The sequence below is a fragment of the Trachypithecus francoisi genome, unplaced genomic scaffold, assembly GCF_009764315.1.
Source record: "Trachypithecus francoisi isolate TF-2019V2 unplaced genomic scaffold, Tfra_2.0 Lachesis_group9, whole genome shotgun sequence".
In the NCBI taxonomy this organism is placed as follows: domain Eukaryota; kingdom Metazoa; phylum Chordata; class Mammalia; order Primates; family Cercopithecidae; genus Trachypithecus; species Trachypithecus francoisi.
The window spans coordinates 25,377,107-25,396,324 of record NW_022681474.1 but is presented as its reverse complement, the minus strand read 5'-3'; the positions used below and the strand labels follow the sequence as shown (position 1 = coordinate 25,396,324).

The 19,218-nt window shown below is 39.9% G+C and overlaps 1 protein-coding gene across 3 annotated transcripts in view; it reads right to left on the bottom strand.

Annotated features, from left to right (window-relative positions):
* Positions 1-15,446: 15,446 nt before the first annotated feature.
* Positions 15,447-19,218, bottom strand: part of ARMC3 (armadillo repeat containing 3) — a 129,334-nt gene continuing 125,562 nt past the window's right edge. For all 3 annotated transcript variants that reach the window (XM_033209121.1, XM_033209122.1, XM_033209123.1), the window contains one exon: positions 15,447-15,764. In XM_033209121.1, the coding sequence (XP_033065012.1) occupies positions 15,555-15,764 (210 nt within the window). In that variant the 3' untranslated portion in view covers positions 15,447-15,554. The remainder of the gene's footprint in view (positions 15,765-19,218) is intronic.

The window sequence follows — 19,218 nt, the reverse complement described above, 5'->3', positions numbered from 1 at the left end:
GAGCTCTGCTCTTACTCTGCCTCTGGGAGAAAGGGAAGTGGGAATTTTGAGTCTTTGGGTGTTGCACAACAGAAAGTCCCGCTCCTGCCACTGAGCGATTAAATGTGATTTTTCTTTTAAGAAAAAAGAAGCCTTTTATCATACTCCTAGGGCTGTCAGAAACCATTTGGGCAGATTTCTTACTCTTGTTTTTACATGCAAAAATGGGAGGTGAACAGGAGGGGAAAAAAATCTTTTTCTCCTAACCATTTTATGTTCATTGGCTGAGGCCCTGCACTTTAGGCTGTCAAAAGATAGATTAACAAGAGGAAGTCATACTAATTTACTTAATCTAAGTTTTCTAAGACATGGGAAACTTCATGAGAAAATGAAGACTCGAAGAAATGGTTAAACCTGAGTGTTTTTATGATAGATTTGGTGAAGAGTGGAAAGTCGTAGAAAAATGGGATAGGACAAAGGTGTATGAACAAAAGTAGGAAACTGGAGGAAACTTGGCAAGACCTGTTCATTCAAATTCTTCTCAGCATCCCTCTGTCTTCAGAAATAAGGATTCTCCTTTCCTCTCAATAGAGGTATTACCAGAAAGGGATCCTGATCTAGACCCCAAGAGAGGTTTCTTGGATCTCATGCAAGAAAGAATTCGGGGCAAGCCCACACAGTAAAGTGAAAGCGATTTAATTAAGAAAGTAAAGAAATAAGAATGGCTACTCCTTAGAAGACCAGCCCTGAGGGCTGCTAGTTGGTTATTTTTATGATTATTTCCTCATTTTATGTTAAACAAAGGGTGGATTATTCATGAGTTTTCTGGGAAAGAGGTGGAGAGTTCCTGTAACTGAGAATTCCTCTTCTTTTTAGACCATATAGGGTAACTTCTGAACATTGCCATGGCATTTGTAAACTCTCAAGGCACTGGTGGGAGTGTCTTTTAGCATGCGAATGCATTATAATTAGTATATAAGGAGCAGGGAAAGTGACCAGGGGTATCTTTTGTTGCCATCTTGTTTATGTTGGGTTTGGCTGGCTTCTTAACCGCATTCTATTTTATCAGCAGGGACTTTGTGACCTGTATCTTGTGTTGACCTCGTATCTCCTCCTGTGAGTAAGAATACCTAACCTTCTGGGAATGCAGCCCAGTAGGTCTCAGCCTCGTATTACCCAGCCCCTATTCAAGATGGAGTCGCTTTGGTTCAAATGCCTCTGACAGAGGGAGAGCTCATGACCTGCTTCAAGGGAAGGTGAGAGAGACCTGTCTGCTTCTGCCACTTTCTCAAATTCCTTTGGCTTAAAATATTGAATATTCCAAGGTGCCATGTTTTGGAGTAGCACTTTCTGAACCCCATCAGAGGACATACATCACCTCGGCTCACACTTACAAAGCACAGCGAGAACAAGAGAGGAGAATTTTCAATTTGCTCAGGAAAGGGTCACCAAACCAAACTTGGGTTCACCTACCCAGTGCAGCAAAGCCAAACACTGACATTGGGATTTGCAGCAAGAGAAAGTGAAGCATTTATTGCAGGGCACCAAGCAAGGAGAATTAGCAGCTCGTGCTTAAGACCCAAACTCTCAGATGGTGTACAGGTAAGGGTTTACAAAGGCGGGGAGGCAGAGGTTACTGGCAAAGTCATAAATTCATACATGGAGGCTATACGTTGGTTTGACCTAAAAGGCAGGACACCCGAACAGAGGGGGAACAGACCATAGGTGGAGTCAAAGATTTTTCTGATTTACAACTGGTTAAAGAGGTGATGTTTTGTCTAAACTTTTGGGATCAACAGAAAAGAATGTTAGCTCTGGCTGGTGGAAGTGACCTCCTCCCGGCCCCTCAGGAAGAAATTTAGAACAAAGAACTACAGTCAGAATGCAGTCCTTAATTCCCCGCTTATCTAAGGTTTACATGCCAGTGGAGAGTTTTGTTTGTTTGTTTTTTGAGACAGAATCTCTCTCTGTCACCCAGGCTGGAGTTCACCCAGGCTGGAGTTCAGTGGCGCCATCTCAGCTCACTGCAACCTCCACCTCCCAGGTTCCAGTGATTCTCATGACTCAGCATCCCAAGTAGCTGGGATTGCAGGCATGCGCCACCACGCCTGGCTAATTTTTGTATATAGGGAACCCAACATTTTGTGGCTCTAACTTCCTTGGTTATTCTTTTAAGTTACTATTATCTTCTTGCTTATCAAGTTGTTCATTTACTTCTCAGGGGTTGCTTAGGGACCTGGAATTTTCCCTTGAAGGAACTCAAGATTTTTGTTTATTTCCATGCTTGCGGGTGTTTCCCAGCATGCCCCCAAGAGGGCTGGCTCCTTGCTCCCTCTCAAAAGTGGTTTGATCGACTGTTCTCTTTACTTCCAGCGGAGCCTTAGCTAAAAGGAGAGAGGCTATCAATTATTTCTGTTTTTTTCCATAAGTTACCAAATAATTCTTTTAGCTTTTAAAAATTAATTTTATTTTCTAATTAATAACTACAAGCTGTATATACATTCAGGGTGCATGTGGTAATTTAATATAATCCTATAATTTGTAAAGATCAAATCAGTGTACTTGGGATATCCATCACCTTAAATATTTGTCTTTTCTTTATGCTGAAACGTTTGAATTATTCTCTTGTAGCTACTTTGAAATGTACAACAGATTATTGTAAATCATACCCTACTGATTTATCAAACACTAGCTCTTATTTCTTCTATCAAATTATTTATTTGTACCCCTTTATTTTTATGTCTGAAAATCAGGATCCCAGTGTTACTGATCACAGATTCTTAGCCTCTCATGCAGTGGAAATTGACAGGAGGCTGAGAAAGTTTCCCAGAGAGGCTTTATTGAGGCTTATGCTCAAGCACAAGGCAGACAGCATAGAAGCAAGAATTCTCCAGCTGGCTCCTGGAGGGTAGGTCTTTGCAGTGTTTTAAGGAGGGTGATATGAAGATCATGAGGTATGTGAATATCATTACATGTGCAAGATAGAGCAAGGGGGTGCAGGTGCAGGGAGAAACCATGTTAGTACATACATTGCATGATAAAAAAATGGCACATCAGTCCCTCCTGCATTGGGAATTTTAGTAGTATAATAAGGCAAAGAGTCAGGATCAGTTATTATCCTGGTCCTGCATGCATGCAGGTGACTGAAGTTAACTCTCTTGGGTAGGGTGTATGGTGGAATGCTACTTGTATTAGTTTTCTCTTATGGTTTGCAAGGCCTCATGGTCAGCAGGTATATATGGAAGAAATACATTATTACTGGGGTTGGTGCCAAGTTCCATCCTTGCTCTGTCTAACCGGGGAATGGCATGAATGGGCTGAGGATGGATGATGCTCATCAGGGGCAACCTCTGTGTCAGGAACCGTTTCCACTGCTTTATGTTCATTCATCCACTTAATTCTCAAACAACCATATGAGGAGGGAGCTATCGTCATTGCCGTTTTCCAGGCAAAGAAACTGAGGGCCAGGGAGTGACTTGTCCGAGGCCACTCATTTAGTAGCAGATCTAGGATCTGAACTGGGTTGTTCTCGGCTGGCGTGTCAGCTGAAAACCACTGCACATCCTGCCCCCCACCATGGTGCTTGCGGAGGGCCTTTTCTGATTTTGCTCACATCTATATGTAGCAGGTTTTTTTTAAAGTTTCTTTTAAGTATCTTGCTGGGTGTTATGTTAATTATAATGTGCTAACAATTTACATCTGTAATTATGTATGAATCTAGGGAATGAGTGATTCTGTAGCTTGGAAGGAGACGATTCAGTTATTATTCCTTCTGAAAACCATATTTCCAAGTCCCAAGAATAGCAGTAGCGTACCACTGGGTACTGGTGCCCAAAGGAAACCCATCATCTAAATAGCTTCAAGGCCCAAGAATTTTAGTGCTTATTCCAGTGGCGTAAGAACAAAAAGGCAAGGAGATGGGACAACCAACTCAAGCATGTCCCCAAAACTTTTCATTTCATTGTTTTGCAAACAGCAAAACTGGAGTGACAAAACCTTCAAGCTGATGGCATCTTTCAACCAAGTCATTTGGTACCACATGGGTCTCAAATTTTCTTTTTCTTTTTCTTTTCTTTTTTTTTTTTTTTTGAGACAGAGTTTTGCCCTTGTTGCCCCGGCTGGAGTGGTGCAGTGGCGCCATCTCAGCTCACTGCAATCGCCACCTCCTGGGCTCAAGTGATTTTCCTGTCTCAGCCTCCCATACAGCTCGGACTATAGGCCTGTGCCACCACGCCTAGCTAATTTTTTGTCTTTTTAGTAGAGACAGGTTTCACCATGTTGGTCAGGCTGGTCTTGAACTCCTGACCTCAGATGATCCACCTACCTCGGCCTCCTAAAGTGCTGGGATTACAGGCATGAGTCACTGTGCCTGACCGGGTCTCAACTTTTTTAGACAATTTATTTCATGTATTTTTAATGTCTTTTTTATGATATAGGGTCTTATTCTGGTACTCAGGCTGAGTGCTGTGGCATGCTCATGACTCACTGCAGCCTTAACTTCTTGGGCTCAAGCAGTTCCCCTGCCTCAGGCTCCAAGTAGCTGGGACTTACAGGCATGCACCATCATACCTGGCTAATATTTTTTAAAAATCATTTGTAGAGAAGGGGTCTCACTGTTTTGCCCACACTGGTCTCAAATTCCTGGACTCAAGATATCCTCCCACCTCTGCCCCCAAAGTGCTGGGATTACAGGCATAAGCCACTGCACCTGGCTAATTGTCATATATATAACTATATATATATTCACTGCACTGCATTGTGTTCATTCATCCTCTTAATTCTCAACCATATGAGGAGGGAGCTATATGTATGTGTGTGTATATATATATGTACACCCATTAACAATGGCTCCAATTTTGTTTTAAAGAACAATCCCATATTTAAGGTTAAGTGTAGATATTGAGACCTTAATCTGAGCAGAGATTTCCAAGTACACTTCACCTGGGGGAATCATTTGGAGCTGAAAGAACCCAGAATATGCTATTGTGGCATATAAATTATTTTGAGCAGAGGCATTTGAGTTCCTGAAATCTGTCTAAAAGTAGAGCCTCCCAAGATAACTCAAAACAATTCAATTATTTTAAATTCTCTCCCTGGAAGCAAACAGAGAAGACTGACTCATCACCAGAGGCTAGAAGTCAGCACCACACCTAAATAGCCATTGTGACCAAACTATCATATCTCCCATCCATTCTCCTAAGGGCCTGTATATCTTTCCAAAAAGTCATTTGTTTTCCCTAAGTTCCCTTTTCTCCCTCCTCGTCCCCTGTTAAGACAGTACAGAAGCCACAAATTCTAACAAATTCCTAAAGTATAAAATTCTAAAGTATAGAAGCCACAAATTCTAAAAGTGTCTCTTCGAGTGACACTTTTCTGTGAACTCCCATAAGTACATGATTAAGTCTGTCTTTTGATAATCTGTTTTCTGTCAGTTTAATTCACAGGCTCCCAATTACAGAATCTACAAGGTTAGAGGAAACATTTCCTCTCTGTCAGAACATCTGCTACAATCCATTCTGACCTTCTCTCTGGCAGTTCCTAGCTCTTATCTGAGCTCTACAGGCTTTTGTACCCTTCTGCATGGTGTCTTTGAGAGATGTCCACTGCACATGAAAAGTAATAGAACATGCCCATGGTGGACCTACCTCCATGCGTTGTCTCCCATGTTTCTGACTCTGAGGGCTCTGAAACTCAATCAGTGACAGGCTGAGGGCAAGAACTGGCTTCTCTTCTGCAATGATTTACTTTAAAGCTGTGGACTGTGATTCCTGGGGGGATGCCATTCCCCTGCTCCCACCCAGCCTGCATTTTGGGGCCTGTGAAAGAGTGGAAACAGCATTTTACAACTATGCCAAAAACTTGATGGTGAGACTAAATCTAAGCCTAAAAGAAATCAGATGGTTGATATTAAGAGATTTACCAAGACTTCTCATTTCTTGATTTCCTTTCTGGGGATTTCATATTAGTGAGTACATTCTCTGAATGTAATGGTTTAGCAGCATCAGACACAGCAAACTTGAGTCTCAGGGTGTTTATTTTGTAAGGAACGTGTTTGAAAAGGGGCATTTTAATGATCCTGTAAATGTTTTTTAACTCAGCAGTAATGTTTACATAGCTAGTAATCATGGCTCTCAGGCATGGTGAGAGTTTTACTGTTGTTAAGTTTTGTGACGCTCTTTAAAGCCAGCTAGGATAGGTTTCAAGTTGTTACTTCTGAGTGGGACTCTGAAGTCTGTTGCTGGCAATTCATTGCTCCCTTTTTATTATTTATTCTATTATTATCTTATTTAGCTAAGGAAAATAATAACTGCCTAAAGAAAATCTCCTCATTCAACAGTTAATTTTTCTTTTCATTCTAATCCTCAAAGGAGCAAATAATTGCATACAAGAAAAATAAGCTAAGCTTTCTATCCTGTAAGAGTCTATGGAACTAGCATATTTATCTCTCTCTTATTTGTATTAATAAAATGAGACTTTTAATAAAACAATTTTCTGGAAAGCTAAATAAATGAAATCACAGAGCTAGAAAATTGTGTATGCAGATAATGACTATCAATGAGTTAGCGGATAAATGACTTGATAATACAGATATAAATGCATTCATCTGGGTTTTTCAAAGTTTTTCTAAAAGTAAAGACTATAGAATCAAAAGGCCAGCTAGACACAAACTCATGTTTTTCAAAGAAAGGAATCTATAAATAAAATAATTGGACTATCACTCGATTTGTGTGTCAGATATCTGAGTACTTAGAGGCCGCTGTTTGCTTCAGCTGTTCTCATCAGTATGATTAACGACTACTTAAAAGTGCTTGATTCCATTTGTATGCCAGCTGTTCTTGTGTAAAACAAACTGGGACTTTCTCAAGATAATCAGAGCCTGACTGCAGGATTTGGGGGCTGATACCTTTGAGCTGGAAAAGGAAATTAATGACTGTTAGCTCATCGCCCTGAGGTCAGACCCAGACGTTTGTGACTGAAATATACCTAAAGCAGATGCTGCTCACTGGGGATTTGTCAAAATGGGAGCCTGCTCCTTTCCAAGTTCTGGTGGGAAGAAAGATCCTAGCCTATATGGAGCTTTATACATTGTTAGCAGGTTAACAAGAGCTCAAGTAATCTTAACTACACAAACAACCATACTTTAAAAGGAAATAAGGCCAGGTGCGGTGGCTCACACCTGTGATCCCAGCACTTTGGGAGGCTGAGGCGGATGGATCACCTGAGGTCAGGAGTTCGAGACCAACCTGGCCAACATGGCGAAACCCCGTCTGTACCAAAACCACAAAAATTAGCCCGGTGTGGTGGTGGATGCCTGTAGTCCCAGCTACTTGGAAGGCTGAGGCAGGAGAATCACTTGAGCCTGGGAGGCAGAGGTTGCAGTGAGCCAAGATCATGCCACTACACTTCATCCTGGGTGACAGAGCGACATTCTGTCTCAAAAACAAAACAAGAAAAGATAATAAGTATGCCAGTGTGCAAGGGGAGGCATTCAAAGTCACAGGCAAGCTCTGTCTGCCAAGCAGCAATACGGAGTCATATAACCATAGGAAGTAATGCTGTATCCTCTCTTAATGAAATGCTCACACACAGGTAGCCAAGGTGTTGGTGATGGGGAGTGATTTCAGACATTAGCTCCAAAGACAGAATTTCTGCATTTTGACATCTGTTCTACAAATTCAAAAGTCACTGTGTGATGCCAGGCGCCGTGGCTCACACCTGTGATCCCAGCACTTTGAGAGGCTGAGGTGGGTGGATCATTTACGGTCAAGAGTTCAAGACCAGCCTGGCAATATGGTGAAACCCCATCTCTACTAAAAGTACAAAAATTAGCTGGGTGGTAGTGTGTGCCTGTAATACTAGCTACTTGGGAGGCTGAGGCAGGAGAATCGCTTGAGCCTTGGAGGTGGAGGTTACAGTGAGCCAAGACGGCACCAGTGCATTCCAGTCTGGGAAACAGGGTGAGACCCTGTCTCAAGAAAAAAAAAAAAAAAAAAAGTAACCATGTGGTCATATTTGCTACACTGAAAGGCCAAAGGAAATCAGTACCTAATCAGAAATGGGAGTGATTTTCTTTACCGCTCAACTACTTTCAAAAATATCCAAAAGAAAATAAAAATGAATTAGAATTACATTTTAGTCTTTAAGATCAGTTAGTTTAAGGCATTCAGATAGTCAACAAATATTATTCAAGTTATCCCTTTGCAAGGAGCTCTGATAGTAAGGTGTATGCCCGACATAAAATTCCTTTCCATCTCATTGGGAGAGATCGAAGCATAATAGCTAATAGTTGTCAAATGCTTACAATTGTTAAAGCAAAATAAAAATGGAGGCCACAGTTGAGGTACACCCAAAGCCCAACTGCCCAAAACTCAAGTCATCCTGATTTTCCCAAACCTTTCACCATAAAGATAAACATAACACAAATATAAGTTTTCTGTCTTTATCAGCCTGATTCAGTGAAACTAAACCAATAACCTATCAATAAATCAGCTTAAACAGTTTGGTTTGCCTTCATAAAGACTATATGACAGCCAATCATGAAAAAGACCAAAATGCTTCCTCCTTCGTGCTCTATGAACTGCCCTGTTACTGCTGTAAAATTGAAACATTGTTTGAGGTCTCCTAGTTTGTGAACTATTATTTTGTATTCAGGATAAACTCTTAACATTCTAGCTGGATCTGATTTTATTTTTGACACTATGTTCAGTGCTGTACATGCACTTATTTACTCCTGAGAGCAACCTTATGAAGTGGCTACTATTATTATGTCCCCATTTTAGAGATGTAGAAACCAAGAAAATGTCTTCAGCAAATGCTAAAGATCCCACAGCTAAGAATGGCGTAAGTAGGACACTCTAATCTGAGCCTCTCTGACTCCAAGGATCTGCATGCTTCTAACCATGATATCACATAAATGTGCTTTAAGAAAACAGCAACCCCAGGCAGTAAGCATAAGAAAAAATGCAAAATGAGTGCCAAAGATGCTATGACAGAAGGTTACAGTAAAGTATAAGGCATCAGGGGAAGCTTAAGGATGAAAGTGAGGCTTTTTCTGAATTTGGACTTGAACTTGTAGACAAAAGATTAGTAGGGCAATGTAGTATGAGATAGAGGAAAACCACCATACTTTTTCACAAATACTCCTTTGGGGCTGCCAGAAAAGAAAATTGGCCTTAATGACTTATGAGGCCAATCTATTATGACCTTTTTAATGTAATTATAAATAATATACATATAATAAGCTTTTATATATCTGTATAAAACATCTGAATATCTATATTTATACATATTACAGGGATACTGTCTAGGGTAAGTTCACATAACCATGTATGAGTCATCTCTATTTTACAGATGAGAGATTCCTTAAAGACTGTTGAGAATTGATGAAGCTATTGGGAGATAATGCTCCATGGGTCTCCCTTGTTCTGCACATCTTCCTGATTGACTTTTGTTCCAGACTATCTTTTTAAGGGTGTTGGTGAATAGCTTTGGCAAATAATATAGTGTCTGTCTTGCTGCTCATTATACTCTTTTTTTTTTTTTTTTTTTTTTTTTTTTTGTGACAGAGTTTCGCTCTTGTTGCCCAGGCTGGAGTGCAATGGCGCCATCTCAGCTCACTACAACTTCCACCTCCCAGGTTCAAGCAATTCTTGTGCCTCAGCCTCCTGAGTAGCTAGAATTACAGGCATGCACCACCATGCTCGGCTAATTTTGTATTTTTAGTAGAGATGGGATTTCTCCATATTGGTCAGGCTGATCTTGAACTTTCAACCTCAAGTGATCTGCCCGTCTCAGCCTCCCAAAGTGCTGGGATTACAGGTGTAAGCCACTGTGCCTGGCCCTTGCTGCTTATTATAAAGGATTTGGGTTCTCTAAGCTCAGAGTTCTTCTGTAACACAAACCACTGCATTGGTGGGCATCCTTCTGGGTCTATCCATGTTTTCCCCATGAGACTTGGGAGCAAGGAGATTTGACACAAATAGCCTGGCTTATGCTGCTTGCTGTGCTGTGAGTAATAAAGTCCTTTGTTTCTTACCCAGATATCTCATGTCTCATTCCAGCAACAATAAAATGGGCAGTTAGCTTGCAAGTAGGATAAAATCTCAGACCCTTCACAGTTCTTGACAGAAGTATAGAAGATAGGAGGTTTATTTTCTTATATAGATTGGTCAAATCTGTCCTCCTCCTATTGAAAAATAAGGCATATGTGTTGGCATCCATTGGAATAACATCAAGCAGATCCATCTTAGAGCCCAGAGAAACCAGGAAAGGCAAATGCCAGGGTGGGAGTCTCCCCTGAATACTTAGCTAAGGTGCCCAGGGATTATACTAAGTAAAGTGAAGCCTTTCCATGTCCTTATCCTCAAAGTGCTCATCGTCTAAAGCAAGGGTTGACCAACTATGGTCCATGAGCCAGTCTGGCCCCCCACCTATTTTAGTAGATACAGTTTCATTGGTTAGGTGTTATCTATGGCTGCTTTTGTGCTGCAATAGCAGAGTTGAGTGGCTGCAGCAGAGGTGGAATGGCCTGCAAAACCTAAAATATTTACTCTCTGGCCCTGTAGAGGGATCTAAAGAGAGAGACAAATGCATGAAGAATGAGGAATTCCCTGAAAACATGCTAAAGGCAAACAGAATAGAACATTACATGTGCATAGAATAGAGAGCTACACACACACACACGGGCGTGTGCGCGCACTCACATATACAAATGCATATGCCACCCCCCACCTGTCAGTTATATGCATGGTCTTATTTCACCCTCACAACAGCTTTATGAGACATGTAGGTTGGAAGCATGGCCTCTGAAACCAAACTATGTTTAAATTGAAAGCTTTGTCACTTACTAGCTGGACAATCTGGGGAAAATTACTTAACCTCTCTGTGCCTGGGTTTTCTTGCTTGTTAACTGTAGGTAGTCCTACCTATGCATCACAGGATTACTCCAAGAGTTGAAACTACAAAGAACAGCCTCTGGCACATCGTAAACAATATATAAATATTTACTATTATTTTTCCTTACTTTCCAGAAGACTAAACTGAGGGAGAGAGAGGTTAAGTAATTTTCTCAAGGTCACACGGCTAGAAAAAGTGAGAGACAGAACTTAATCTCAGCTCTGATTTTAAAGAGGTGCTATTATATTGCTTCTCAATAATAAAGGCTTATTGAATTTTTTATTCCTGCTATTATATTAATTCTCAATAATAAAGGCTTATTGAATTTATAAGTAAAATCACCACAGGAAAATTTCTTTACCTTTTCCAACAATGCTTTTTATTTTTTAAATTGTGATTTGTGGTTTATTTATTGGTAGATCCTACAGGTCTCTTGTACAGTGTGAATTCCACAAGAACTTTATTTGAATTCGCCATATTAATATATTCCCACCTGACACTTTGATGATTGTCCTTGGAAATGAAGTCCACTTTTATTATTAAATGAATTATATTCATGGTTTTAAAATGATAAACCTAAGCAAAGCTTTTGCTAGTGATCTATATAATACTACTCAGGTAATTTTAAATAAAGAATAGGACTTTTAAATATTAATCCCTAAGTAAGTGACTTGACACTATTGTATTGCTCCTAGAATATACCAAGAACAGTTATATTTTTCCGTATAGTCTTTAATAAGTTCATCCTACCCCGTGTTCAGCTGAGTTTAAAAACAAAGAGCAGCCGGGCGTGGTGGCTCATGCCTGTATCCTGGCACTTTAGGGGAGGCCGAGGTGGGCAGATCACCTGAGGTCAGTAGTTCGAAACCAGCCTGGCCAACATGACGAAACCCCATCTCTACGAAAAATATAAAAATTAGCTGGGTGTGGTGGCAGGCGCCTGTAATCCCACTTACTCAGGAGGCTGAGGCGGGAGAATAGCTTGAACCTGGGAGGTAGAGGTTGCAGTGAACCAAGATGGCGCCACTGCACTTCAACCTGGGCAACAGAGTGAGACTCCGTCTCAAAAAACAAACAAACAAAAAAAGAGTATGTAAATAACAGCCTCTCTCTAGATAGTTCTAAGGAAAATGCACCATCTCTTGAAACCCCATTCCTCATCTCCAGATTGCCAACTGTGGCAGGGGAATGCTGTAAGAGATATCTTGCTGAGAAACAAGTTACTTGCCATTAAAAGTAATGACAAAAACCATAATTACTTATGAGGTGGGAGGATCACCTGAGCCCTGGGAGGTCGAGGCTGCAATGAGTTATGACTATGTGACTGTGCCACTGCACTCCAGCCTGCATGACAGAGTGACCCTGCCTCAGAAAAATAATAATAATCCATTTGATTTTACATGTTATTTTGAGCTTCTGGAAAAGTATTTTTCATGGATTAAGTCCTGCTTCTTTGGCAAGGAAATAATACATTTGATGTGTACTTATTAAAAGTATTAAACACATTTGATGTGTACTTATGAAAAGCACAGCACAAACTTGAATTCTCATTTATGATGCTTGCTTAAAGATCAAAGCTTGTGAAACAGATTTTATTTAACTGTCCATTTTCCATTTAATTAATAGCTGTTTTTAAAAGTTAGATGTTAATTTTAATGAAATGTTTTGATCTCCAGAAGTGGAACTCTGGCTTTTGACTCTGACAGAATAGCTACAAGTTACTTTATATAAATTGTCTTGAAATGTCACAACCACAACAGTTGTCAGGGTTTCCAGTGTGTTTAAGGGAAACTCAGGATTCTGACTCAAATTTCTGTAGTTTCGGGTATTACCCCATATGTTTTGGGTCTAGTTCTGACCAAATTACACGTTATTCCAGGCCAAAGCATATAATTCCTGAAGGAGATTCTTAGCACTTTTCCCTCTCTCTGTAGCAGCTGAGGAGATCTTGTATTCCAGATGGTGCAGGTACAAAATGGAGGAACTTCTGTCAGCCTGGGTCCTTGAATGACAGTGTGGAACCGAGCTCCCTCTATTGACCTGTGTTTGATATGTAGTGTGATAAAAGACCTAAGCCACCGAGATCTGAGGATTGTTTATTACCCCTATAGAAAAGTTGTTGTCATCTCCGTCTGTTTTCCAAGTGTATTGTCTTTTTCTTATTGATTTTTAGAAGATCTTTGCTTATTGAGAATGTTAACATTTTGCTTGTTAAATATGCTGCATTTTTCTCCTTGTCAATAATTTTGCTTACAGTGTGTTTTGCTAACAGGAATTTAAGAGTTTTATGTAGCCAAACTTGTCATATATGTTCTTTTATGACTTCTAGTTTTTCTGGCATAAATAGAATCTCCCTTGTGAAGATTATAATTTTCCCAAACTAAATAGGCTATCCTTTTTCCACTGGGCAAAAAAGCTACTTTTAACAATGCTAAATCCTACCTCTATGTATGGATTTGTGTCTGGAGTCTTAATTTTTTAGAATTTTTATGCCTGTACCATACTAATTTGCTTTTTATTGCTTTTTAATACATGTTCTGATAAGCGAGACAATTCCTCTGTAGTTTTCTGTTTCAAAATATTCTTAGTTTTTATATACATTCATTCTTCTAAATAAATTTTGCTGTTTGTCAATTTCAGAAAAGAAATGTGTTGGGATTCTGATAGAAATTATACTAATTTTATATCTTAATATGGGGGACTGAAATCTTTATACTACTGAATTTCCCATCAGAGAGCATGCTATTCTTAGAAAGGGCATCTCCATTTATTCAAATCTCATTAAAATGCTGTAGTTTTTCTTGCATAGTTCTTGTTAAATTTATTTCTATGTATTTTATAACCTTTGTTGCCATTGCAAATGTATTGTCTTTGTATAATTGGCTGATTTTTAAATTTTATGGCTCTACATTTAAACTAAGTAAAACAGAAGAAATGAACTTTGGAAACCTGTATGAGAATTAAATTTAAACTTTATCTGTTCAGTAATTACCTAGAAACTAGTTAAAAGAGACATTGTACAGAATTGTCTCAAAGAAAAAAAAAAATCTTTGGTATGCACCAGATTTTAAAAAGTGGTATGTAACCGGTCCCTATCCTGGTGGCTCTGCATAGAACGTTTGCCTAATTCCACTTTGATGTTAGGGCCTTGGCCTGTGAAACTTCTTTTCAGAACTTACTAGGAGATTGGTTTTTGACGATGTTATTTTCTATGTTACATTTTGCCATCTCTATGAATCTACCAAAGAGAAATTCCCCTGATATTTGTTCCACCTGAGAAACTGGTCTGTGCTTTTATCTAGCAGATCCTGGTGTAAATCACATAATGGATAACATTTCCCCCCAAAACTGGCTGCCAATGAGTACAGAGTCAAATTCCCATTCATCTCTAGCAAATGCATTGCATTTTTGTGAATTCTCATCTTTGGATCCAAATCTTATTCCTGCTTTGTTGGACTTTCCTACACTTATGCCTGTATTTCATTTATTTTTTTTTCCTTCTTATATCCCATGGATCTTTGTAATCTACTTTAAATACTTTCTGGATCAAAACAGACCTGAAAGTGCAGAGAGAAAACCTACAAATAGGTTTGTATCCTCTAATCCATGCTCTAACTCCATAAAACTCTATGATAAATATAATTACCACACCATTTGAAATAAAGAAATTTATTCTGAAATAAAGAATTATATTCTTTGAAATTACAAATTAATGCAAGATGATCTTAGCTTTAATTTCTAAAATCAAATTCACTTTAAAACGTCTTCTAGGAAAATGACTATACAGGTCAACACTGGACTTTAAGCATGACTAAGCAATACATACTTAATGAGATCACCACATTAGTAGTTTTGGTCTTATTTGAAATGTATATTTACTCCTCATTTTGTGCTCAATACTGAAAACACAATTTCTCAGCAAAGATTGCTCTACCTTTATGCTTCAAAGTTTTCCAAAAAATAAGAATTTTTTAGTTATATAAATGGAAAATAATATATTGATGGCCCAGCATTAAAATGTGGAAGAGCACAGTAGAATTGTTTTTAGCTGAAGTTATGTTTCCAAGCTAACACAGACAAGATGAAAACAAAAACATTTTATGGAAATGTACTTTAGAAATATTTTTAATTCACTATATTAAAGTGTTTTTAATGGAAACAAAAATGTTTAGAAAAGAATTTGTAATACTCAAACATCTGTATTTATTCTATCTAAACTATCAAAATCTTAAATGAAACTGAGACAAGGTGACTGCAAATACTAAAAAGTCACTTAGTTTGCTTAACTGAGCATGCCTGAAGCATTCTGGGCACAAAGGATGACAATCATGAGGCCACAGTGTTGTCCTGGGTGCAGCAGCTGAGCGCTACATGTGATCCCCAAGTGACAGAGGTGCTCCTCAGGACACAGTGGGTTGGATGAATTTCAACAACAATCGGCTTTCTGTGAGGGTCAGTGAGCAGCAAATGACCTAGTAAGACAGAACTCTTGCCAAAAGGCTGAAATCAGAAGCACAGCAAAGTTGACTCTAAGTTTCCTAATTTCTATGCAGAGAAAACATTTCTAATGCTTTTATTTAAAGTTTTTATTTAAAGAGATAAAATCAATTTGGAGAATGTCTTAGAGAGTGTACACAGTGAATTTCTTGTTTGAGCCTCTGTTGTATTCGTCTGATGGCTTAAAGGAATCTGTAAAGATCAGCCTCTCGACTTCTCAACTTCATCAGTCCACCTGGATGGAACATGAGGTCAACCACGTACACCTCAGGAGCGGGGAGGCCCCCAAGCACTCCCTTCTGAGATTCATTCTGCAGCATGACTTCATTCCACGCTCTACCGTACTCTCCGCGAACCAGGGAGCAACCAATGCCAATTCTATCTGCCAGAGCCTGCAGGAGAAAACAAGAGATCAACCAAGGGTGATGCGGGAGAGGGGCGGGGAATATCCTGTTTGTAATTGCCCACCTTGATTGAAGGTGAAATACACAAGTCTTGCAAAGAAATGTTTAGATAGGAGGCTGAAAGATGTGGACTACTGGTATACGGGCCAATCAAATGTGACGAATTCCCTTTATCAAATGTGATAAATTCACTCAAGATTCTGTAGATGCAAAATCTCTGTGTAGGTCCTGCTGGGAAGTGACCTTTTTCAGGTAGTAACACTATTGTATCAGATGAGGAAGGTGGTTGGAAAAAAGCTATTCTGTACGTTCTTGGCACTAGTGCATCTATCCATCTTTCCAAACTTCTGGGCTCTCCCTGGCTGTGAAATGCAGTGGGACTGAATGGAGGCATCACCCTGGGGTGGGGGCTCTTTCCAGCTAAACTATTCTGCGTGCCATGGGGCAGGAGCGGCAGAACTGTGTGTGCCTGGTCCCAGGGCTCCTTGCTGCCACCTCACCAGAGACTGCTTAGGTTCCTTGGAAATTGTCTCTTCAATTTGCCTTCTAATGATTCCTGATTTTGAGGTTATTAAAACAAAACATCTCTAATCTGGAGACTACTCAGCCACTTTATAGTGAACAGGAGAACTGGCTCAGTCTGCCTGGGTCTGGATTGTAGCCCAGACCTGAGACCGACTAGCCGAGCACCACAGCAAGGGCCTTGGCATCTCTGGGTTTCTATGGTTTCATCTGAGAAATGAGGGGAGCAACAGTACTTTCTTCATACAGTGTTAGGAAGATGAAGTCAATTATCTGTCCAGTGCTTACAGCAGCGAACACCAGCAAGGCTACATACTCAGTTAATACTACATAGCACCAGAAGGCAGGAATTGTGTTGTTTTAGTACCCTGTGTGTATATATATATATATAAATTATTGATTACTTACAACATAATGACTGTACTAGGTCACTCTGTCTTGGGTGGACCATGATGATTAAGACATGGTTATCATTTTTAGAGCCTTACATTCTACACAGACCTACTGGTAAAGAGTCAACTATAACACAAACAGTATCTGAATGTATGGCACTCATAGTTCAGTGGGGTAGAAAGACAAAAATAAATATATAATTATAAGATGTTTCCAAAAGTAACACTCCCTGTCAAAGCCTTGTAAATCATCAAAACAACCAACCATGTAGAATAGATGCTATTGTTTTCCCCGTTTTATAGAGGATAAAACTGAGGCCTCATGATTCTCCCAAGGTCACAGTATGTGGTGACCAAAAGTGAGAGCCAGGGCATCTGACTCTGGAGTCTGAGTTTTTAATGTCAGGGTAATAACTGCTGCTGACTGAGGGGAAGCAATTCCCATCTGAAACTCCCTATTTTCTTTGTGAAGTGGGCACAAGGTCACCTGCTTAGAGGGGAGCAGTGCCGATGGAAGAGCTTGGCAAAGGGCAGATGTGGGGCCCAGTAGCTGAAGGAAATAGGAAAAAGCCTGCCACTAGGAGTTGGCCTATAGGAGTGGCCTGTAGGTGGCATGTATGAGTGAAAAGGACGGACAATCAGAACAAGGCCTAGTTGGCAAGGCAGAGGGTGGAAGGATGGAAGGAGAGGGAATGGGGGAAATTAGTGAGTGAATGAATTACTAGGGCTGTGGTCTATTTGTCTATCCTGCCTAGGGAAGAAAGTAAAACCAAATAGGCCAAAAAAACTGGAAGAAAATAGAGGAGATAAAGAGTATATATAGGAAGGCTAAAGGATTTAGGAGGAGAGGAAGGATAAGATATTTTATCAGTGAGTATTGGTGTTCAGAATTTCAGTGGTGGGAGATTTCTGGGTAATTAATTGTATGACTCATTTGAGATGTGAGGGTAATTCTGTTTGGCATAATGAGCTTAAGATGCCTGTTATGAACTGAATGTTTGTGTACTCCCCCAAATTCATATGTTGAAGCCCTAATCCCTAATGTGATGGTATTTGGAGGTGGGGGTCTTTGGAAGGAGATTAGGTTTAGATGAGGTCATGAGGGTAGACCCCACGATGGGATTAGTGTCCCTATAATAAGAGACAGGAGAGCATGCTTGCTCTCCACCATGTGAGGATACAATGGGAGCCTTTCTCTGTCATATGAGGATACAGCAAGAAGGTGGCTGTCTGCAAACCAGAAAGGGAGCCCTCACTAGACACTGAATCTGCTGGTACTCTGATCTTGGACTTCTCAGCCTCCAGAACTATGAGAAATAAATCACTGCTGTTTAATCTTCCAGTCTATGGTATTTTGTTATAGCAGCTAAACTTGACAAATTCAGTGCCTATGAGACACTCATATAGAGCTAGCCTGGATATTAATGACATACATAGATCTGGAATCAGGGGAGGTTTGAAGGATGAAGGACATGATCTGTAGATTTTAGGTATTTAGGTACTATTTAAGGCCATATGAAGGAAAACCTCACCCTGCGAAATGCATAAAGGGAGAACAGAAAAGTGTCTGGGTCAGAACCTTGAGGAACCCCAATATTTAAGAGAGACCTGGAGGTGTTCTCCAATTATTTGACCTATTAAGCAAGGCAGACAATAAGGAGATCACTAAGGTCCTTATTGAGAGTGGGAGCAAAAGCCAGATGACCGGGAGTTAGGACAAAAATGAGAGGTGTGCCAAAGAGTGACAAGGAGCTAAGATGATTCCGAATTTTGACCAGGAATGGGAATTATCTATGGGTAGAAGCAGTGTGGTAGGTCTTTTATTCAGGTAGGCATGGGCGCAAATTTCAGCTCCACCTATGGTTGACCTCGGGTAAAATTATTTCTCCAGGTATCAGTTTGCTCACCTTTAAAGCAAGGGTAGTAATTTCTATATTTGGCATTTTTGAAACTCTTCACAATTATAGGTAACAAGTCCCTGGCATATAGTTCAAAATGACATTAGTCATGGTAATAGGATTTAAGGTAGTAATTGTAGCTATTATGATAAGAGCTTTATATTTTCTCTTTATATACTGCAGAATTAAGCATGTTTAGATTTTAAAGGAGAAAATAGCTAAGAGAGAGAAGAGAGTTAAGACAGGAGAGAAGCAAGAATTGATAGAGCAGGCAATCCAAGGGAATAGGAAAGGCTAGCACTTAGATAATAGAATTAGCTTGGAACTGGAGGTAAGATGCATGTGAATGCAATGATGTTTATAAGTATTTGGGAAAGGGTAGGAAATTTATGCATTTAGTCTATAGTTCACATTTTCCCAGCTTCTATTATATGCCAGACACTGGATAAAATGGAGCAAAAGATCACCCCCTCTCTTTAGCCTGATCCTTCTCTGATGTCCCCATTTCAGGGAATAATGCCATCATTATCAGTTGCCCCACTCAAAGCCCAGAAATCATTTTGTTCTTCTCACGGACTCTCTCACACCACACCTAGGCAGTCACCAACTCCTTTCGATTATGTCCTCTAA